Below are 24,054 nucleotides of genomic sequence, written 5' to 3' on the forward strand. Positions count from 1 at the left end.
CACCCTGAGTCTTGTTACTTGAATAAATGAATGAATTGGTTAATTATGATATTATTATGATGACATTTCTCCCCCCAGGCGCGGACGCTTGCCAGGGTGACTCCGGGGGCCCACTAGTGTACAACGGGGTGGTGGTGGGGGTGACCTCGTGGGGCGCCGGCTGCGGGAACCCCTCGTACCCGGGGGTCTACGCACGGGTCGCCAGCTACACCACCTGGATCACCAGCACTGTGAGTGGCATTTCCTTCTGTCATCTTTAGTGAAAATTTCTCCATTCTCGGTTAGAGCATAACCAGGGAGTAGTGGTTAACTTTGGACACATCTGTCATGAATTTTATAGTTATGGAGATGAGGTTTAATTTATAAATCAATCCCTGTTGGTTAGATATCCGACAATGGAGAAATTGGCACTTACGTCTAAAGGTGGGCCGAAAGTCATCACCCTATTGGAAGTTGCTCTCATTTGTGCAAATGGCCACCAATTTCAAATCTGTTTGATATTTGTGGACAAGACAAATGCAGAATACAAGTTCAGAAGCCATGGTGTGTGATATAGGTACTCCCCAAGAACTCGGAATAATTGTGTATAATACTTATTGAGTTTTCGGGTCGCCTGTTTTTCGTTTTATCTGTCATTATTCCCTGCAATATCGCCCATATGTGAAGAAAAAAAATGAGAGGCAAACAATATTGGATGACTTCTTTTGATCCACCTTGTAGTAACTAAAGTCTTTTTTTTAATCTCAGATACAAAATTTATTGATTCTCTGAACGGTTCATCAACAGTCGATTGTCCCGCCGATAGAATGATACGACACTTTTTTAATCAAAACTTTTTTCGTTTTTGTAAATTGCATACCGTAACTAACTACTAGAGGCCCATATGATAGAAGAAAACCTTAACTTTTTTGGATTTTCGTAAACCTGTAATAAAAGGCTCTGCATTAGGTATAAATATATAAACATAGTACTTACTTACTTACCTAAATGTTTAATGTTAATATTAATATTTTTACTTTTTGTTTAACCGATTTTGAAGAGAAGTTATGATTTTTTTAATGTTGACAACGCAAGATAGACGCAATACATTGCCTTTCAAGAGTAGGGGGGCTGTACTGTATAAGTACATACTAAATACCCACCCAGAATGTAGAATTTATTTTAGATTTTTACCTTAAAGCCAGATTTGGCCTTTCTACAAGTTAACTTCAAAATTGTAGGCATTATATTATTGTTTCTAGGTTCTCCAAATAGGCATTACCTAGCTGATCATATTAGTATTTTTACTATTTGGAAAAACGCCTCTGAAGAGAAGTTATCATTTTTTTTATGTTGGGAACGCAAGACAGACGCAATACATTACCTTTCAAGAGTGGCACCACAGTACCTATTAACATAGTTTGTATGCGAAAATCATTGTCAAAACAAGTTCGCGATAATTTAAGGAACCAGCGATTATAGGATTTTCCAACCTCGGTTTACGTCAACTTAGTTTGTGTAGTTACTTAGTATCGAAAATAGTATCGAATTTCCCACGTAAGCACGTGATACTTTCTAACGTTTTGGAATCCGAAAGAGTGAAGGTACCATGTCACAAGTCCCTTATGGCTAGTTTACACAATGCGAGCTAGCGTACGAGTCAGCCTTCCGAGTGGCTGCACTGCAGTAACTCGCACGGGTAAGTAATACGAGGTATAAAAACGAATGGTATAACATTCACAAGGTATACGCCCATATGATATAAATTTATTAAGTATAACGATCACTGTGCATAACAAACGAAAGGCATAATTACTAAATACATAATTTCGTAAAGAATAACGTTCAAAAAGTATAATTTCAATTGATATAACGATTAAAATGCATAACGTTCATAATATATAACGTTTATAACATATATTCTACAACGGATATAATTATCATAATGTATAATGCACAAAAAGTATAAAAGATTGTCGTATCGTATTTTCATTATTATTGACATTATGTGGGGGAACGCTCCGCTCCGCTTCGCTGCGCTCCGCTTTAGTTTCGACCTACCTACCACGCTCCTAACACGCTCCTCCTCGCTTTGCTCGTCGTCGCACCTATCTTTAGGTTTTGGTACTAGGGGTTTTGACATTATTATTATTATTGGCGCTATGTGGGGAGACGCTCCGCTCCGCTTCGCTGCGCTCCGCTTTAGTTTCGACGAACATGTGCACCTAACACGCTCCTCCTCGCTTTGCTCGTCGTCGCACCTATCTTTAGGTTTTGGTACTAGGGGTTTTGACATTATTATTATTATTATTGGCGCTATGTGGGGAGACGCTCCGCTCCGCTTCGCTGCGCTCCGCTTTGGTTTCGACGAACATGTGCACCTAACACGCTCCTCCTCGCTTTGCTCGTCGTCGCACCTATCTTTAGGTTTTGGTGCTAGGGGGTTTGACGGCGTTGGGTAATAAGAAACAGATAAGGTTATGTGTTAGTATGTTTTATGAACTTTATACTAAATGATAGTATATATTTTAAACGATATACGTAATGTATGTTATACGAATTGATATTAGTCCTCGTAAGTATTATATATTTTGATTTTATATAAAATGTACATTATACCAATTGAATCTTATACCTTATGAAAATATAGATTTTGTTGTTATACGTAACGTTCATTATATGTTGTGAACGTTATTAATGTGAAATTATACATTTCGTTTTTATACGTCGCAATACGCACCCAACTCGCACTGTTTGGACGTAACTTACGAGTAACTCGTACGTGCGAGTTGGTCAGTAGCTCGCATCCGAGTTACTTAACTCGCCCTAGTTAACTCGCCCATGACAGCGGCTCGGCCGTCGCTCGCATCGTTTGGACGCGTTCGGCAGTAGCTCGCCAGTGCCAGCTATGGACAGTAGCGTGATTTTGTGTAGTACGCCGTGACTCGACTCGTACTGGGACTGGGTGTCGTGTAGACAGCAAAGGCGAACTGAGCTACTGGCGTACGAGTACACAAACCTAGTAGCTGTCTACTGGCCAGGCAGCAGCTCGCACTGTGTCAACGAGCCATAATTTACAATTCTGTTTCAGGTACAAAGGTACAACGGCGCGCCGACAGTGAGCGTCAACTTCCTCCTGCTAGTCTCCTTGGTGACTTCCATCATCCTAACAAATAATACCAAAATGTGATTCTAAAATAGTTTAAGGCAATAATAATTTATGGGGAATTTGAACATTTTAAATGAACTGTCTTTCCTCTTAATTAGAAGTTCAAGATTGGGACACTGGAATTCCGACTTTTTTGACAATAACTAGTTACAAAGAGTCGATTTATAACAACAAGAAAATATGGGTAATTTTGTATTTTTTTATATGAAGTATTATATAACAATGCTTTTACAAAACTCCTGTCAACATTTTATTTAAGGTAAACGTAGCTATTAACGGCCCTTTTGACTCCTAGCTTGTCGTGTGAACTCTAGGGCACAACAAGTATGCAAAACGTTTCGCATATTTCTACTTAAGTAACATATATTTAAATATAATTTTCAATTATTCGAGTACATATCATACTGAAATAAAATTAGGTATACTTAATATACCAAAAGGGTGCGCAAGGAAAGATATAAAAAACATTTATAAGCTGTTATAAAAATATATTTAATTTTAATATAAGAGAAAATGTCGAATAATCAACATCATCGAGTTAACTAGTTACTTAACAAAAGTTGCTCAGAAGAACAAAAAACATAATAAACGGAAATGCAAAAAATAAGTATATCTACTCACCTAAAACCCACTTTTTCAATATGAATTTCCAAACGTGTGAATTATTCTGTATAAATTTAGAAAATAAATCGTACCTAAATCATCATCAGTATGGTACTTAATTCAAAAATAAATGATTTCGGAATACATTATCCATATTGAGGTTACGAAGGCGAGTAGCATCAAACTGCTGACGTCAGCAGCCACGGCGGTGTTGTGACTGAGCTTGTGCACAACCTCAACCTGGTTTTGTCGTAACTGGAAAAAATAATTTTAAAATTATAATGTGAATCGAGGGTATCAGCTTCCTACTTACTTGCTTACCGTGGAAGATTAAAAATGTCATAAATAAGTATTAAGGGAAAAAAACTATTTATGGGGCTTCATTTTCACCTGTGGGGTGCAAGGGTGCAGTACAGCGGGGCAGCGACCCAAGTCTGTGAGCCTTACCACAAGAACTAAAGACAGTACTTAACAGATGTTTAACGAGAGTTTTGTCAAACGCATAATAAATCTCCAAACTATCGTTTTAACACTTATTAAACAATGTTTCAAGTTTTTGTGATAATACAGTTTATCTTTCTATATTTTATTATAACTACTCACAGTGTTGTTGATCCAGTTGGTGTAGCTAGAGACGCGCGTGAACACGTGAGGGTAGAAGGAATCGGCGCATCTCATCGCAAATGAGGTCACCCCCACCACTAGAGTAACTTCCAATAGGGTGATGACTTTCGGCCCACCTTGTAGACGTAAGTGCCAATTTCTCCATTGTCGATTATCTAACCAACAGGGTTTGATTTATAAATTAAACCTCATCTCCATAACTATAAAATTCATGACAGATGTGTCCAAAGTTAACCACTACTCCATGGTTATGCTCTAACCGAGAGAAGAGAGAAATTGGCACTAAAGATGACAGAAGGAAATGCCACTCACAGTGCTGGTGATCCAGGTGGTGTAGCTGGCGACCCGTGCGTAGACCCCCGGGTACGAGGGGTTCCCGCAGCCGGCGCCCCACGAGGTCACCCCCACCACCACCCCGTTGTACACCAGGGGACCACCGGAGTCACCCTTGCAAGTGCCGATTCCTGTAGGGAACAAACTATTATTGTTAACCAAGATAGGAATGACGACTTGACGAGTCTGGAAAATACCCAACGTGTGTGGACAGACATAAAATTTCTCACAAACATTCTAGAATCCTGTGACTTTGAAGCGGGTCTTTTTTTCATCAAAACTCAAACGCACTCAATAGAACTCGTCAAACGTCTCCATAAGTCGGTCCAGCCTGTCGACTTCATATGTCAGATAAACGAGCTTACCTCCAACACCAAGCAGCCCCGCGCAGAGCATGTTGTTGTATGAGAATCTCGGATAACGTGCGGCGCAGGTGTCTCGGTCCACCTTGCGCAGCCCCACGAGTCGCAGGCCGATGGGGCTTGACTTGATGCATTTCATCTACGGGGTATTACAGTCGTGGTATAAGAAGCCGACAGAAATTACTAAAGGGATCATTGGGGTATCATACCAAACATGGGGTTTATTTCCATTTATTATCAAATAGGATATAAGGTCATTATTCACCTATAGTTGCCGATAAAATCCGCAAGGTGAAGTGTTAGATACTCACATTAGTCCGTCCCCACCCGACAGCTACCACAGACGCGTTGTCCGGGACCACATACCCCCCCGGGGGGATGACGGCTGGCTGCACCGAGCTGCTCCGGTAGTTGCTCACACTGGTCGACAGCACCAACACTGCAACGTCGTTGTCTTTACTCTCCGAATATTTGTAATCCTCGTGGACCAAGGTCTTGGACGTCTCATGCTTTGAGCCTCCGCGGTCATTGTAGGTGGATCCGACGCGAATGACAACTTTAGATGCCCTCAAGATGGTAGTGTCATTGATTATTCTGGAAAGATTTAATGGTATGGTGTAAAGTACCTAGATCATTCACCGCATGACTTGATACTACAGTGGCAAAGGGTTCACACCTGTAACACAATTCACATCGGGTTCTCTTTTGGATTGACTATTTTAAATTTAAAATAGTAAATATATGCGCTACACGGTGCGTTTGGCTGTTTGTCCACCACAACCATCACCATCCGTGACGCTCCGTCAGCGAGAACGACATGAAGGATGACGGCGCTCGGACACTTCATGGCCATGTTAAATGATACCACAAAATTGGCGCTTCAAACGGATGTTACGAATTTTATCTAATGGTTGCGCTAGTTCTGCGTATAATAGCGCCTTAAAGGCGCAGCGAAGCTCTTGGGGGCAGCTCGTAAATTAATGAAAGGGAAATATAGTGAGACGTTCATGATAATTTAGAGAATGGCCAACCGCTAAATCGTAACTAAGTACTTACAACATTTTGGAATTTAATACCGAAATAAGCAGTGTGCAGCGGTGAGCACGTGGTGCTGTGTGAGTATCACGCCCCCACAGTAACCCCCCAGCAGCCTCTGACCACGCATCTGCAAATACAGTGATAAAGTACGTTACAATGGGTCTATATAATAACTAACCGCAAATTCAAAATAACATAAGGCTAGGTCAAACAGAAAGCATTACCAGCGCGCGTCAGAGAAGTTGGCTGTCAAACAAATTATAAATGATTATTTTTTAATTAAAATCTTATAAAATTGTACAATGTAATGTTTGTAATATTTGTACAACGAAGAGTTAAATAAATAATATAAATATTTTTTTTTAATTTTTATACCGTAGAATTTTAAAACCCTGAAAACTGACGTATAGCTACTTAATTAGTTATGCTAAATCAAATCATTAGTAAGTATATAATGTCACATAATTTTCATATGATCTGATAACTTACATCAGAACTCCCAACAAATAACTATCATTATGGATATTGAATACCTTCATTATTTTAATTTTTAGAACATTTGAGAAGTATTTCTCGAACATACTGAGACGCACTGACCTTACCCGTACAACTGTGTACCTACGGTCACAGTCACATCAACATTACTTCCCTGTTTGGTGTCGGTATTATGAAAATTTAACCTTTTCATTGCTCGCGTTGACAGCTCCAAACGAAGCTTCCATAATTATGTCGGTGGGTCAGGTAAAGCAGCAGTACCTACCGTACATAATGATCTTAAATACGCCATGTATGGGTATGCCTCGACGGTGGTGGGTCGTCCCCCGACGATCCTGTTGGCGGGGGGCGCGGGGGGCTCCCTCACAGTCACCATGTCCTCACAGCTCCCTGAAAACATAATTATATACCTAACTATCACCATACCTACTCGAATAACCTCTTGCATTGACCACATTTTCATAAAAACAAAATTCAAGGCTCTAGGTTGTGTTTGTGCAACTACAGTTACTGATCATGACTTACCCATGGCCTTTATCAACACAGATCATAATAAAATACCTAACAAAAAACGTACTAGAACAATACTGGACTACTCCGGTGTAGGTAAAGATCTGGCTCTTGAAATCTGGTCAGATGTTTTAACTGAAAATGATCTCAACTCTGCTACTGATAAATTTACCGCAAAACTCAGACTAATTATTGACAATAATTCTAAAGTTGTTTCTGTTAGCCGGTCCAAACATAATATTAAACCGTGGATCACCCCAGGACTCATCAGGTGTATTAAACACAGGGACAAACTCCACATGTCCTGCAGAAAATCACCCAAGGACCCCACAGCTAAACTTATTTATAACCGTTACAAAAACTTTTGCAATGACCTTCTGCACAAAACTAAAAATGACTATGAAAAACGGCTACTACAAGAGAATATGCACAGCTCTAAAAACTTATGGAAATCAATAAAAAGTATTTGTGAACTTTCTTGTAAATCAAAATCTCCTAGCGAACTCTTAACCTGTAAAAATACCCCTGCAGAATCTGTAAATCACTGTAATTCCTACTTTTCGACAGTTGGCGCCACTCTTGCTAATGAACTTATCAAGAAACTGAGTAAAACCGAATCCGATCTCGCGTCATCTATTACAATCTCTTCTCCTCCGGTTTCATTCTTTTTAAATCCCACTGACGAACTTGAAGTAGAGTCCCTCATCCGCCTACTGAAAACAGAAAGTGCTCCTGGTCTAGATGGAATCCAAAATAGTTTAATCAAACATATAAGTAAATTCATTATTTTACCACTCACTCATGTTTTTAATCTTAGCTTAAAAAAAGGCGCCTTTCCAACCTTGTGGAAAACCGCAGTGGTGGCCCCTATTTTCAAAGCAGGAGACAAAAGTCAACCTTGTAACTACCGACCTATCTCTCTTCTTCCTGTCTTCTCTAAACTCCTGGAAAAAATTGTTAATATTCGTCTTGTTAAGTTTCTTGAATCCAATAATCTTCTCTCCTCTGCTCAATACGGCTTTAGGCACGGTAAATCCACAGAAGATGCGGCCTCCTCCTTAATCAACACGATTTCCTCCCGTCTTGACGAAGGCTATCACTGCATCGGTGCCTTTCTCGATTTGGCAAAGGCATTCGACACAGTGTCAATAAAAATACTTTTAAGAAAAATGGAATGCATGGGCATTCGCGGTCACCCCTTAAACTGGTTCCAAAGTTACCTCTCTGACAGAAGACAACGTATCAAATGTGACGAGACGATTAGCGATGCATTACCAATCTGTTATGGGGTCCCTCAAGGAAGCATACTTGGGCCAACCTTGTTTCTTATATACATTAATGAGTTAGGATCTATACTTGACACATCCGCTAATGCCAAAGTTTTCTGTTACGCTGATGACACAGCAATCATATTTTACGATAAAACCTGGAAGTCCACACTCTCAAACTCGGAAATAGGCCTATCAACTGTCTCAAACTGGCTCAACGAAAATCTACTCACTCTAAACTCCTCTAAAACGAAATTCCTATGTTTCCACAAAACCTCTGCTTCCAGACCCAAATTTTCTCTTGAAACTCTTAAAATTCACTCCCCCTCCTGCACTATGCAATCCGGAAACTGCGACTGCCAATCTATCAAAAGGGTTGACTCTATCAAATACCTAGGCATTATAATTGATGAGAAACTATCTTTCTCCCCTCACATTACCTCTCTTTCTAATCGTGCCCGAAAGTTAATAAACATAATGAGACTTCTTCGAAATAGTGCTGACGTACAGACCCTTAAAAAAGTATACACTGCCTTATGCGAGTCGGTGCTTAGTTACTGCATTTCCTGCTGGGGTGGTTCAGCTAAATCTCACATGATTGCTGTAGAACGCGCACAACGATCTATTCTTAAAGTAATGCTGAAAAAACCCCGAAGATTTTCTACATTTTATCTTTTTAAAGAATGCGAAGTACTATCTATCAGAAAACTCTTCATCCACAAGGTGGCCCTCTCGCAGCATCGACATTCTATTTCTTCCCCTGATTACTTCAATAGGCTTTCTCGCAGAACCTTTCATCTTCCTACCATTCGCACAAACACTACTTTCGCACACCGTTTTAGTAAATACCTTCACCCTCATATCTACAACAAAATCCTTTCATATATCAACCTGAAGTCAGATAACATCCGAGAAGCCAAAATAAAGATTAAGAAATGGCTGCTTAGCCTCAACTACGAGGAAACAGAAGACCTACTAAAATCATATTAATTAAATATCAATTTCTATAGATAATTATGGAAATAACAAAATTGTAAAGTTCCCTTCCATTAAAACATCTAAGTACCTTTTTGATCTCTGGACCAGAGACTTTTTATATATCATACTTTACTTTATTATACTCTATAATATATTTATTATACTCATGTTTATTCTATTACATATTTATTTAATTGTAATCTATTTTTCTTATATTTATTAATAATATATTTTCCTACCTTAGACTCTAAATTATAATTACTTACCCTTAACTAAACTTATATTTTAAGTTATTTTTTGCCTCATAAATTAGAAGTTACTTGTTTCTTTTTGTTGTTAAACTTTATGTTGTTGTTAATTCTCAATATGAGAAGTACCTAATAGTTAAACTATTGTTTTTGTTTTAACTGATTATTTTCTTTGTATCTAATCTTACATAATAATTTTTAAGATTTTAACATTTAAGTTTTTAAATAATTTGAAAACGGATTGTTAATCAATGTTAACCAATGTTAATTTTATGTAAAAAAGCTCTAATCTTATATCCTAATGTCATGTACCTACACCTTACCCCCCTGTTTTCACTAAGTTTAATCCTAACATTGTATACTACTTACCTAATGCTTACCTACCTTCTTTTAAACTTCAAATGTACCACTGTCTAACCACCTGCAACCCTTATTGTTACTTTGCCTACTGGTTCTCGCGATACAGGCTGTGCCTAGTGCGAGATTCCTTATTACTGCTTTCTATTTTACTCTATAAACCAACTTACCTAACTAATTCTATTTCCTACTCCACTACTGCCTACCTACTGTTCATTTCTTGTATACTTACCCGTTGTACATGGTGTCAATAAATGATTTTGATTTTTGATTGATTTGATTTTTGAACTACACGTAGTCCATAATTTTTATGAGAAATTCCTGATCGCATAAAATGTATGGTTCGCATAAGGATAAAATTGTCATTCTTAAGGTAGGTAATTAATACATGCCTAATAATGTTCTTCTTCTTCTTCTTTGGGTACCATCTCCTATCGGAGGTCGGCAATCATCTGGCTTATTCTTTCCTTTCCTAATAATATTGAAAAAAAAATTCTCTCTTTTACTGGGGGTTGATTGTACCCTATCGGTAATAAAGAAATAACAATTCTTTTACTTTTTAAATAGACTTTGATTTAGTATACCTACCTAACTATATAAATAAAAAATTGGTAAGGTTACATTCTTTTACCTTTGAAAACTGAAGGAGCTTAGTATAAAGTACCACATATACACATAGATAATAGATATATCCAATTTTACTCTACCGTACTTGTAACTACCGTAAATAATAATGCTTACCATGGTAAAATAGCACAGTCATAATTAGTAACTTCATACTGAAAACCATCACTTTCCTTTTTATTTCCAGTCTCAAAAGTACCTAAGTAAAAATTGCGATGGCCAAGCCATGGCCATCGCAATATTATTTATTGTAGCTTTTTTACTTGTCTACGGCGAAGCAATGTTGACGGACGTTAAAGTATAAGGTGTTGCAATAGTGGTAAATAATTATAGTAAAGGTCAAAATCTACAACTCTTAGTGTCTTGTCTATCCTTTTTAACACACTGTATTGTATGTCCTACGCTACGTAAGTTTCTAGGTATTGTACATAAGTATATAATGAACTGACACAAATACATCGTCGAATACGCCAGTAAACATAAATTACTTTACCAAGACGGTATTCGTATATTCTTCTAAGGTCTGTACAATTTCTGGAATGAAATTTAGTATACATTATGGTCTAGACCCTGAGAAAGAACATAGGCTACTTTTTATCCCGGAATTCCCACGGGAAAACTTTTAAAGGCGAAGCGAAGCTCGCGGGAACAGCTAGTAGTTACTTAATACAACAATGCTTTTTTACAACACCGCTGTGTAAATTTTATTTAAGGTAAACGTAGCTATTTATCCCCTTAAGACACTTAGCTTTGCAAGTGGACTCTAGGACACAACAAATATTATTATGTAAAACGTTTCGCATATAATATACCTACCACTCCGAGAAAATCCTATATTTATGTATAATAAGAAAAAAAAAACATTATAAACGGAAATGCAAAACTTACATGAGTATTTGCCTAAAAAGCCACTTTTTAAACATAAATTTATAAAAAAATATGTTTACTTATTATGTTTAAATTTAGACATTAAAACTATCATCGGTAGCTACTTACTTAAAAAAAAAATGAGATATTGGAACACATTATCCAAATTGACGTTGCGAAGGCGAGTAGCATCAAACTGGTGACGTCAGCTGCCACGGCGGTGTTGTGACTGTTCTTGTGCACAACCACAACCTGGTTTTGACTTACCTGGAATGGATCAATGAATGCACCCCACCAGCCAGGAGTTACCCTGTATCACGGAAATCGCCGCGCCTACTGGGGGGCGCTCAGTGGAAAGTTTAAAATTATAATGTAAATCGAGGGTATCAGCTCCTACTTACGTACCTAATTTCATCAAATTTGCTCACCATACTTAGGTTTGTACCTACTTAAAAACTTTCGCGTTTATAATTTTACGTATAAGGTAGGTATAGGTATGATAACAAAAATATTTTCTTCTTCGTCATAAAGAACAGTTAAGTGAAGAAACTCTTTAAGGGGGGGCATTCTCAGCCGTGGGGTGCAAGAGTGCAGTACAGCAGGGCACTGGCCCAAGGCTCTATTCTATTTCTATATTTCATTAAACTACTTACAGTGTTGTTGATCCAGTTCGTATAGCTAGAGACGCGTGTGAACACTTGAGGGTAGAAGGAATCGTCGCATGTCATCGAAAATGTGGTCACCCCCACCACCACCTCGTTGTACACCAGGGGACCACCGGAGTCACCCGTACAAATACCGGCTCCTGTGGGGTCAAACTCTTATTGTTAGCCGAGCTAGGTATGACGAGTCTGGGAAATACCCAACGTGTGTGGACACAAACTTTCTCACAAACACTCATGAATCCTGTGACTTCGAAGCGGGTCGGTTTTTCATGAAACCTCAAACGCACTCGATAAAACTCGTCAAACGTACCTCCAACATCAAGCAGCGCCGCGCAGAGCATGGAGTCTGCGGTTGGAGCCCCCCACCGCGCGCCGCAGGTGTCTCGGTCCACCGTGCGCAGCCCCACGTGCCGCAGGCCGAGGGGGTTTGACTTGATGCATTTCATCTACGGGGTATTACAGTAGTGGTATAGGAAGCCGACAGAAATGACTCAGGGGCTCATTGGGGTATCATGCATGCCAAACATGGGGTTAATATCAGTTTATTATAAAATAAGATATTAGGTCATTATTTACCTATAGATGCCGATAAAATCCGCAAGGTGAAGTGTTTGATACTCACATCAGTTTGTCCCCACCTGACAGCTACCACAGACGCGTTGTCCGGAACCACATACCCCCCCGGGGGGATGACGGCTGGCTGCACCGAGCTGCTCCGGTAGTTGCTCATACTGGTCGGCAGCACCAACACTGCCACGTCGTTGTCTTTACTCTTCGAATATTTGTAGTCCTCGTGGACCACGGTCTTGGACGTCTCCTTGGACGTCGAATCCACCTACAATGATCGCGGAGGCTCAGAGTATGCGTACTCTGAGCCTCCGCGATCATTGTAGGTGGATCCGACGCAAATGACAACTTCAGATGCCCTCAAGATGGTAGTGCCAGTAACAGCTGTAGTGTCATTGATTATTCTGGAAAGATTTTATGGTATGGTGTAAAGTACCTAGATCATTCACCGCATGACTTGACACTGCAGTGGCAAAGGGTTCACACCTGTAACACAATTCACATCGGGTTCTCTTTTGGACTGACTATTTCGATATTTAAAATAGTAAATATATGCGCTACACGGTGGCTTAGGCCGTTTCTCCACCACAGCCGTCACCATCCGTGACGCTCCGTCAGCGAGAACGACATGAAGGATGACGGCGCTCGGACACTTCATGGCCATGTTAAATGATATCACAAAATTGGCGACGTCATCACCTTCCGGTAACGGCGGTGGTGGAGGAACAGCCTTAGAGCCGGGACAACTTCCTTTGGACCGCGTCCACGACGCCAGCGTACAGTACGTACGCCTCCACCATAAAGGAAATTATATTAACTATTATAGCTCCGCCGCTGGCGTCTTCTTCGCCAATTTTAGTACCTACCTCCTTATCAAACGCTTTCAAACGGATGTTACGAATTTTATCTAATGGTTGCGCTAGTTCTGCGTATAATAGCGCCTTAAAGGCGCAGCGAAGCTCTTGGGGGCAGCTTGTAAATTAATGAAAGGGAAATATAGTGAGACGTTCATGATAATTTAGAGAATGGCCAACCGCTAAATCGTAACTAAGTACTTACAACATTTTGGAATTTAATACCGAAATAAGCAGTGTGCAGCGGTGAGCACGTGGTGCTGTGTGAGTATCACGCCCCCACAGGCACCCCCCAGCAGCCTCTGACCACGCATCTGCAAATACAGTGATAAAGTACGTTACAATGAGGGCTATATTATAACTAACCGCAAATTCAAAATAACATAAGGCTACGTCAAACAGAAAGCATTACCAGCGCGCGTCAGAGCGCTAACATGACGCCGAGCTACGACGCCAAGATAAAGATAAAATATAAAAAATCTTTATTCGGTGTCTAGCACCACACATCAAAAAATAGTAAGTAATAACATAAGTACACAAAAAAATAAAATAAAAAACGAATCAATCGTCATCGAATTCAAATCGAATTAAATTAAAAGTGAATCAAACAAAAGAACATTAAGAATAATAAAAAAATATAATGGTGTCCAGCACCGAAAAGGCCCGTAAGTAACGCATCCTGGTTTGACAAAAAGAAAGGTAACTTCATAATTTTAATTTTTAGAACTTACCTCCTAATTCAACTAAAGTTTTGGGGCCTTACCATCGAAACAGAAATACATGGTAGAAGTTGGCTGTCAAACAAATTATAAATGATTATTTTTTAATTAAAATCTTATAAAATTGTACAATGTAATGTTTGTAATATTTGTACAACGAAGAGTTAAATAAATAAAATAATATTTTTTTAATTATTATACCGTGGAAGTTTAAAACCCTGAAAACTGACGTATCTTCTTAATAAGTTATAGTTAATCAAATCATTAGTAAGTAATGTCACATAATTTTGATATGATCTGATAACTTACATCAGAACTCCCAACAAATAACTATCATTATGGATATTGAATACCTTCATTTTTTTAATTTTTAGAACATTTGAGAAGTATTTCTCGAACATACTGAGACGCACTGACCCTACCCGTACAAGTGTGTACCTACGGTCACAGTCACATCAACATTACTTCCCTGTTTGGTATCGGTATTATGAAAATTTAACTTTTTCATTGCTCGCCTTGACAGCTCCAAACGAAGCTTCCATAATTATGTCTGTAGAATCGTCATATTATATTATCTTAGTGTAGTTCATATGCCCGCTAACAGATGACACTATGCAATTGTCTACATCGCGGTATTAAGTTTTCTTCGGTTATAATGACTTTCTGGTTGTTGTTAATATACATTACTTCTGTCAGCAAATAGTGGTTTGATTTGGACTTGTTCATGGTCCTTCGAGCCGAATTGCGGAATCAGAAAGTCAAATTTTGATCCGACGCAAGTATCGGGGAACAAGGAGTAAGGAGTCCCTGAAGGTGCTTCGGGTGGTTGACCAGAGCGTCAGCCAGCGAGAGCAGCCAGTGCAGCGCGGACAGCTCCAGCGTCGGCAGAGTTCCTGAGTGCCCAGCGACTGACGGCAGCAGTGGCGCCGCGAGCAGCGTCACCACGTCGGTCCACGCGTCAAAAGGACGAGCAAGAGAGAAAGTGTATCACAGGAATCACAGAAACCCGGTAACCACAAAGTGAACCAAATGTGAGTACATTTTGACGTTATCAGCTCAGAGTCCCCCAAAAGTGTAAGTGTCATCAGTGATCAGTGAACCTTAGAATAATTAATTGAAGTGACAGTGTCAGTATGGACAGTAAGAAAATAGAAATATTATCTGTAGTTGAAACGCTCTCTTCTCTTTGGTAGACAGTAGGTAGTTAGAATAATTATTTAGTCTTAGAATAATTTTACAAATATTAGTCAGACGGGGAACCTATGCCTGATTTTGGATCTGTGAAAAAACAAATTTAAAACTTGTAAAATATTCAAAATTTCTTTGACTTATCAAAATTCCAATCATTGTCTACGTCTATCAAAATGCTCAGACCAACTTTTTTTAAATTCTGAAACTTAACATCTAAATTATACCATAAAATTCCTTCATATTATATATCAACTGTACCATTATTATTAATTATTTATAAATTAAATTTAATATAATAAGTGTCAGTACTTAGTTTTTAGATTAGAACTAAGAGCGTCTGCCAACAAACTGTTACGCAGTTTGGCAGAAAAAAAATTGTATTAGCCTAAGTTTTTATTATAAATAAATGTCTTTAAAAAAAAAAAAAAACTACAAATAGACTCGCAATCGCCGTGTGCACTATTCTCTTTCTCACTCAAACCATAGATGTTGCCGACAAAAAAATAAAACCTAAATATGGGGAAATGACAATGGGCGTTTTGGGACCTATGTCCAATAAAGATGAGACATACATCGTTGGATAGCTCTTTTCAAGTGAGCAAAAAAGTATTATGACGACAAATCCGTATAAGTTGTCCATTTTGAAATATATTCGTCGGAAGGAAGTATTTTTCTATGGCATTGCACTCTCTCTCCTGATGACAGTTAGGGCGTAATACACGTAAACACGTATTATTGAAATTGGAGCAATTACTTTCAACTGGTTTTATTTACTGAGATAATAAACAAATATAATATTATATGAAATATGATCATTTTGTTATAAAAATTAAAAATGAATGTGAAAAACTAACAAAAACATTAAAATTACAGAAATAAAATATAAAAACTTTCAAGGTACGATTATTCTAATTGGACTGTAGATCAGGATTGGCGCTTCCGTTATTCATATTCTGCAAAAAATTACCTTTTCAACGACGTATCACTCATTTCTATTGGTGCTGGTCCCAGCTTCCATATATTGGTGCCCATCATCATTTAACTTATCATAAAAACAAAACTTGAGTATATCGTCGGTTGATAGGAAAAAGACACTAAAGGCTAATTTTTCAATAGCCAGATAAAAGTTTTGCTGGGAAATAATTTTGATGCTGTTGCGTCTCAATGTTTCTCAATGTTTGTATTACCCAGATAACATTTATCTGAATATTGAAAAATCAGCCTTAGTGAGTTTTTCCTGTCAACCGACGATATAAGAAAAAAAACTTTACTCATACTTATTTGATTTCAATATAATTATTTAATATACACAAACTGAGTGGATTGTATGATTCATTTTCTTCGTCCAATCGAAACAATCCTCTTCAAAATGTGCCGAACACAATTTTTGTATGTTTCTTTGGTTCCCAATTTGTGCGACCGGTAATGTCTATCCATTTTCTTGATATTTTTTTTTCTGTCGGAAACCTATGAATCAGAGATAAATGGATGAGCATGAGCATTATAATCGTGGGCCAAATATGTGATCTTTTTTAAAGGAAACACGTATTTCGTATCAATACAATAAACTTTATATTATACAGAAGAAATCACACATAGAAGAAAAAAACGAAACGAACGTTTCCTCACAATGAGAGGCACCTCATTTGAAAGAGGAGTGAATGACTTCTACAAAATACAATCTTCACAAAATCCGAAGTCGTGCGCCCCATTTGTAAACCCAACCCGATTCCGTTACAATTTCTAGTATTTTCTTTGCATACTATAATATTTGTGGGTAAAATAAATTTTCAATAACTTGCAACACCATGTGATTTGTTATGATATGGTACCTCGTAATTTTTACTTAAAAACGATACTAAAAGACCTTACAGTATTAAAATTAGTATCGTTTTATATTAAAATCGAGCCAATAGATAGTACTATGATGAATGTAAGCTTGTTAAACTTGATAGTATCTACTTACATGTGAAAATATATCTCATCCATCATTCCATCGTGTTTTCGTTCAATATGCTCTATACAACCGAACAAAATCCACCCACTCATGTCACACACTCGTTAAGTGATGATAATAGTCTAATAAACTTAATAAACACCCACAAATCACTAGCAAATCAAAAATAAATAGCATTTAGAAAATTTTGTTGTAACTGTCAGCCTTTGTTTGGCACAGATTTTTCATTTGTTTCATTGTTTGGCACAGAGAACTGACGTAAACAGGCGCCACAGCAAAAAGGACAAAAAACATTTACAGCTTAACGTTTCTTTCTTACGCTTAATGTAGCTAAGCGTCTCTTTTTCGCAATGTCACAACTGTCACGATTATACCCCTGTGATCAAAATGTCTTTTTGTGTAAAAGGTCAACTTGGATTAATTTCTCATATTGCAAGAGCGTATGAAAACTATAAAAAGGCACCAAATGACCGGTTAACTAAAGAATCATACTTACAAACCAGACTAGAGGCATTAGAGGCTCAATTCAAAATTGTTACTGATACTCATACAAAGATACTGTCTGAAGCATCCGATGAAATACTAGATAACCACGAATATTTCTCAAGCGACATGTACTCGGAGGTAGAAGAATCGAACTTTATGTACAAGTCAGACCTAAAGGAAGCTCTATCCCGCGTCGTGTCTAGTGCATCGGCTGCTTCTGATGAGATAAACAAACAAGCAAATACCGAGGGGGGATCTCATGTTCACTTGCCTAAACTTATAATTCCGGTGTTTTCTGGCACTTATTTAGAATGGATAACCTTTAGAGACTTATTCTTATCATTGGTCCACAGCAACGATGCATTAGACAATGTACAAAAAATGCATTATTTAAAGGCGCACCTCTCCGGGGAAGCTGAGCAGCTCTTACGGCATGTACCAATCACAGCTGCTACTTACCACAAGGCCTGGGTGACTTTAAATAATAGGTACAATAACAAGAAGTACTTGGTCAATAGTCTAATGCAACGATTTATGGATCAACCTAACATTGTACATGAAACAGCTGGTGCAATCGAAAACGTGCTAGATTTAGTTAATGACACTTTGAACGGTTTGAGGAATCTAGGTGTACAAACCGAGTCTTGGGATGTGTTCATCATTCATGTGGTTTGCTCAAGGTTGGACTCTCAATGCCGAAAAAGTTGGGAAGTTAAAATAAGTACCTCAAACGAACTGCCAACCTTGAATGAATTAATGAAGTATCTAGAAGCTCGATACAGATCCCTTGAATTCTTAGACACCGAACCAAACCCAACACATTCACATGTCATGCACGCAACTGCCACCAGTGTCCATGCAGGAGCCATAGGGTGTGGCCTACTGCAACAAACGTGGCCACAAAATCATCCACTGCAAGGAGTTCTGTAAGCTACAATATGAAGCGCGACACAAGTTTGTATTAACCAACAGGCTATGCTATAATTGCATAGGCCGTAATCACTCTGCCAATAGCTGCCGCTCCATCAACACATGCCGCATCTGTTATCATCATCACCACTCATTGCTTCATCCGACGCCAGCTTCGGGGTCGCATGTGGGTGGATCCAAATCATCACTGGCCGTAGAAGTCAAGGCAACAGGTGCCAATGCCAAAGCAGCATCGGATAACCTTGGATCATTACCATCGAATACAGTCCACCGTTCACATCACGTTTCTTCACCATCAAATACAGTCCACCGTTCTAATCCACCAGCATCATTCCACTGTTCCAATCATATCAACAGCATGCATACAAAAATAACATCAGGTGACAACGGTAAGCAAAATACTGAAGGCGGCCACAAATTGAGAATCGACAAGGCCAACACACATTCAGCTTGGTCACGTCACTCGAGCCATTGGTCATCATTCAAAAGAAGTCGAATATCAGAACGTTCGTGGAAATCATTCAGCACACAGTCCCATGCTCACGACCCATCCATCAATCACTCATCTGCATGTCCTACCGATCCATTCAGTCACAGCTCTGAAGTCCAGTCCAGTTGGAGACGAACTTGGATTTCTAATAATCACCATCATCCCCAGGTCGGTAGTTATTAGGTAGATTGATTACGCAAATTTTCGAAAAAATTGGGTCGTAGTATCGTATTTCGTGATAATAAATTGTATTGCAAATTAACTATGTTAAAATTTCGTCTGTCATCAACTGTTATCGTTCACCATTTAATATATTTTGTACCTATTTATGTCAGATCTAATGCAAATTCTTCTTATAACCGAGTACCAATCTGTCTCAACCAAGGCATGTATTTTCTACTAAATATTTTTAAGATCGCGCAAGATGCATACCCATGCAATTTTTATCAACCTTTTGTTTCTATCAATGCATCTTGTGACAACCCCTTGACCTCATGGTGGGCGGTAGTTAAGAACTATATGTTCTTGGTGGGCGGTATGTAGAATCGTCATATATTATCTTAGGGTGGGTTGCACCATTTAACTTTAACTATTATAAACGTCAAATCCCTTGGCGAGACAGATCAATCTTCAAGAGATTTGACGTCTGTAATAGTTAAAGTTAAATGGTGCAACCCACCCTTAGTCTAGTTCATATGCCCGCTAACAGATGACACTATGCAATTGTCTACATCGCGGTATTAAGTTCAAAGTCAAAGTCAAAGTCAAAATTTTTTATTCATCGTACAAATATAAAATTTTCTGATGAACGTCAATTTTTACAAATTACTCTCCGTTCGGATAAGGGGGGGCTCTTTCTGTCTAAGGAGAAGAACGGAGGCAAGAAACTCCTGAGCCATCTTTTCAAAAAAAGACTTAAAACTAGTTGGTATACAATACATATAAGCTTAATAATAATTATTATAATAATATGAGCAGAGCTAACTACTTATCACAGCCATGCATTAACGTCCTCTAAGTAATCATCAATTTTATAATAAGCTTTTTTACTGAGTTTCTCTTTAATGTAACACTTAAACTTATTCTCTGGCATTTGAGCAACTTCTGTTGGAAGCTTATTATAAAATCTAATACAGTACCCTAAAAACGATTTATTAACTTTCGCCAGACGCATCGCTGGAAAAGCCAGCTTATGCTTGTTCCTAGTATTAATGTCATGATTACTGCCAATTGTATCAACTACTACTACTCCGCTGGCTCAGCGACCCGAAGTGGATCTTGGCCTCAGACACAAGAAGTCGCCACTGGTCTCTATCCTGCGCAGTCGCTCTCCAGTCGCCTGCCTGTAGTTGGCGCAGGTCCTTGCCGACTTCATCGCTCCAGCGATATTTGGGACGGCCAACTGGTCTACGACCGCTTGGTACTCCAAGGTAGGCCCTCTTGGCAGCGCGATCCTCCCCCATCCTTTGCAGATGACCAAGCCAACGGAGTCGCTGGGATTTAATGTGACCAATGATGTTTGGCTCGGAAATCAGGTCTTCGATTTCCTGGTTCTTCCGTACTCTCCAGCTACCATCTTCCCTCCTAGTTGGTCCGAGCATTTTCCTCATCACCTTTCTTTCCGCAACCAGAAGTTTATTCTCTTCCTTGAGAGTGAGTGTCCAAGCCTCAGAGCCATACATCAAGATCGGCCGGATTACGGTTTTATAAATTCGGATCTTGGTTTTCCTGCTGAGAAGCTTTGACACTAGCACTTTATGAAGAGCAGCGCTGCATCGGAGGGCGTTTTGTACTCGGATGTCGATCTCCTGCTCCCTTGTGTTTGTGTCAGTGATCGTACAACCTAAGTATTTGAATTTGGCCACTCCCTTATAGGCTGTCTCTCCCACTTGCAGGTTTTTTCGTACCTCATGGTTGCCTCGGTGTCGTGTCATGTGGAGGTATTCGGTCTTTTCCGTGCTGATTCTGAGCCCGACCCTGTGAGCTTCCTCTTCCAGTATCTTGGCAGCTTCTTGGACCTCGCGTTCACTCTCCCCCAACAGAGCTAAGTCGTCGGCGTACCCGATCACCTTGTGCTGTCCATTCAGTTGTACTCCGCCATCATGTGTCAACACTTTTTGGATGACATACTCCAACACCAGATTGAACAGCGCGGGTGACAAGGCGTCTCCTTGCTTGAGCCCGGTTACCACGGAAAAGGCGTCAGTCAGGTCACCGTCCACCTTTACGCGCATCCTACTTATGCCCGTAGCCACTTTTATCATGGACACTAGTTTTCTCGGCATTTTAAATACTAGCAGTATTTTGAACAGTATTTCCCTGTCTACACTGTCGTATGCCTTCGTGAAGTCCACAAAAAGTGCGTGAATGTCTTGCGCGTATTCCCACTTCTTCTCCATTAGCTGTTTAAGCAGGAAAATCTGGTCAACGGTGCTACGATTACGTCGGAATCCACACTGGTAGTCTCCCAGAGTCTCTTCTGCATACGGTTCCAGTCTACGTAGCAGTATGTAGGAGAGGATCTTATAAACAGTTGGCAGCAATGCAATACCCCGGTAGTTTGAGCATCTTTTCCTAGATCCCTTTTTGTGGATGGGGCAGATAACGCCAACATTCCATTCGTCCGGCTGTCTTTCTGTTTCCCAGATCTTCAGAATCAGCTTGTGTATTCGTGCCTGTACCTCATTACCACAATGCTTCCAGACTTCGGCGGTGATATTATCAATACCCGGACATTTATTGTTCTTTAGCCTAGTGATGGCGCTTACTACTTCATCAATGCTTGGTGGTTGTACTTCTGCTTGGTTCTCACTATCTTCACCTATGCCAAGGCTTTGAACGTCAACCGGAGGACAATTCAGTAGCTCCTGGAAATATTTAAGCCACATGTCCTTGCGATTGTCTTCATCCGTTACCAGGTTCCCTTCCGAGTCTTCAAGGAACTGTGAGGTTGGTTGATAGCCTTTTTTCACAGACCTTAGCTCTTGATAGAACTTACGTGTGGCATTGGCGTTCATTAGTGCTTCCATGTCTTTTACTAAGTTCTCTAGGTGTTCTTTCTTAGCCTTTCGTATGGTGTTTCTCGTTGCCTTTTTCACTTCTTCATACTTCGCCTTCCATACTTCGTCTTGTTCTGCTAGTAATCTATAATGCCGCTTTTCTTCACTTGCTCTATCACATTTGTCCGTCCACCACTTCCTTCGCTTTCTCTTCTTCCTTTTGCCTAGAACTTTCAGAGCAGTGTCTTTGATCGTGGCTTTGATTACAGCCCATTCACTGTCGATGTTTTCCTCTACCTGCAAGTGTTTAAACCTGTTGCCGAGTTCTATTTTAAAAGTTGTTCTCATTTTTAGATCCTTAAGAGCTTCTGTATCAAATGGTTCTTCAGTTGGTTTCCTATGCTTCTTTGCAAGTTTTATCTTCGCCCGCATTTTGACACCTAGCATATAGTGGTCACTACCACAGTCTGGTCCCCTATATGCTCTGACATCCTCTACCACACTCTTGTGCCTTAAGTCAACTAGGATATGATCAATTTGATTGACTGTTCTTCCATCTGGTGATTTCCACGTTCCTTTGTGTATATCCTTGTGTGGGAACATTGTACTCTTCACTACCATGGATTTAGAAGACGCAAAATTGATCAATCTGATGCCATTGTCGTTTGACTGGTCATGTTTACTATGTTTGCCAATTGTGGGTACAAACGCCTCTTCTTTGCCAATCATCGCGTTCATATCGCCCAAAACAACTTTTGTGTCATATTCGGGGATCTGATCATAGACAGATTCTAGTTCGTCGTAGAAAATGTCTTTGGCCTCTTCGCTTGCTGATTCTGTCGGTGCGTACGCGTTTACTATTGTGATATTACTAAATCTGCTCTTTACCCTTAGAACACATAGTCTCTCAGATATTGCGTCGAATCTAATAATGTTTTTAGTGGCATCTTTATTTGCGATAAAACCAGTACCATTAATGTGGTGGCCGCTGCTGTTACCACTATAAAATAGCACGGCTCCGTTTTCTAACTCACATTCTCCTTGTCCCGGCCATCTCACTTCTTGTAGCGCGGCTATGTTGATTTTATGCCTTGTGAGTTCATTGGTGAGTTGATACAGGGCACCATCTTTGTTCAAGCTTCGCACATTCCATGAGGCTAATCGGAGGTCCGTTGTTCCATGCCGTTGGTCGTCGTTATTGGGATCGGATCGTATTTCTTCTTGTGTCTGTTTCGTAACAATGGTTTTTTGCGTGGGCGGGGCGTTAACCCGCCGCACAACCCCCATAATGCTGGAGGGCCACACCCGTCGTTGGTCAGCGAGTCCATCAGACTTAGCCGGTTAGCGTAGCTAGGCTGTGCTACCGACCATTCCCCTATCCGCCAACCAGGGGACGCTCCTCTACGCCAGACGGGACAGCGCGCAATTGTATCAAAAGTGGAAATATTCTTTCGTACATACATTAAATTGGCAAAAATGAACTGACATGGAACTGTAAGGATGTTAATTTCTTTAAATAGTTCTCTCAATGAATCCCTGGAACCAAGTTTGTATATAGAGCGGATGGCTCTTTTCTGTAATACAAATATAGTTTCAATATCAGCGGCTCTACCCCAAAGCAAAATGCCATACGACAATAAGCTGTGGAAATAACTAAAGTAAACTAATCTGGCGGTTTCAACGTCGGTCAGTTGTCTAATTTTCCGTACAGCAAAAGCTGCGGAGCTCAACCTTCCAGCCA

General features: G+C 39.5%; 2 protein-coding genes across 2 annotated transcripts; both read right to left on the minus strand.

Annotated features, from left to right (window-relative positions):
- Positions 1-3,863: 3,863 nt before the first annotated feature.
- LOC105395449 (trypsin CFT-1) lies at positions 3,864-11,135 on the minus strand. Its single transcript, XM_048631022.1, has 6 exons — positions 10,706-11,135; positions 6,869-6,993; positions 6,147-6,235; positions 5,382-5,664; positions 5,074-5,209; positions 3,864-4,006 (listed from the first exon to the last, which is right to left on the minus strand). Exons 1-6 carry the CDS (start codon positions 10,752-10,754, stop codon positions 3,987-3,989), a joined length of 702 nt encoding a protein of 233 aa, XP_048486979.1. The 5' UTR covers positions 10,755-11,135; the 3' UTR covers positions 3,864-3,986.
- Positions 11,136-12,024: 889 nt separating this feature from the next.
- On the minus strand, positions 12,025-23,600 carry LOC105395445 (transposon TX1 uncharacterized 149 kDa protein). The gene is made up of 4 exons (XM_048631103.1): positions 21,222-23,600; positions 12,743-12,955; positions 12,431-12,566; positions 12,025-12,260 (listed from the first exon to the last, which is right to left on the minus strand). The coding sequence occupies exons 1-4, from the start codon at positions 23,598-23,600 to the stop codon at positions 12,025-12,027; spliced, it is 2,964 nt and encodes a 987-aa protein (XP_048487060.1).
- Between the last annotated feature and the right edge of the window lie 454 nt (positions 23,601-24,054).

Source organism: Plutella xylostella, chromosome 27 (genome assembly GCF_932276165.1).
Source record: "Plutella xylostella chromosome 27, ilPluXylo3.1, whole genome shotgun sequence".
NCBI lineage: Eukaryota > Metazoa > Arthropoda > Insecta > Lepidoptera > Plutellidae > Plutella > Plutella xylostella.

Coding starts and splice junctions, on each gene's coding strand:
- LOC105395445 (XM_048631103.1), bottom strand. CDS start 23,600: ATGGGGGTTGTGCGGCGGGTTAACGCCCCGCCCACGCAAAAAACCATT. Junction 12,956..21,221: donor GACACCGAGGCAACCATGAG/GTACGAAAAAAC, acceptor CGATCATTGTAG/GTGGATTCGACGTCCAAGGA. Junction 12,261..12,430: donor GGCGCTGCTTGATGTTGGAG/GTACGTTTGACG, acceptor TTGACCCCACAG/GAGCCGGTATTTGTACGGGT.
- LOC105395449 (XM_048631022.1), bottom strand. CDS start 10,754: ATGGTTTTCAGTATGAAGTTACTAATTATGACTGTGCTATTTTACCAT. Junction 6,994..10,705: donor GACTGTGCTATTTTACCATG/GTAAGCATTATT, acceptor TTATGTTTTCAG/GGAGCTGTGAGGACATGGTG. Junction 6,236..6,868: donor ATTTAAGATCATTATGTACG/GTAGGTACTGCT, acceptor CTGTATTTGCAG/ATGCGTGGTCAGAGGCTGCT.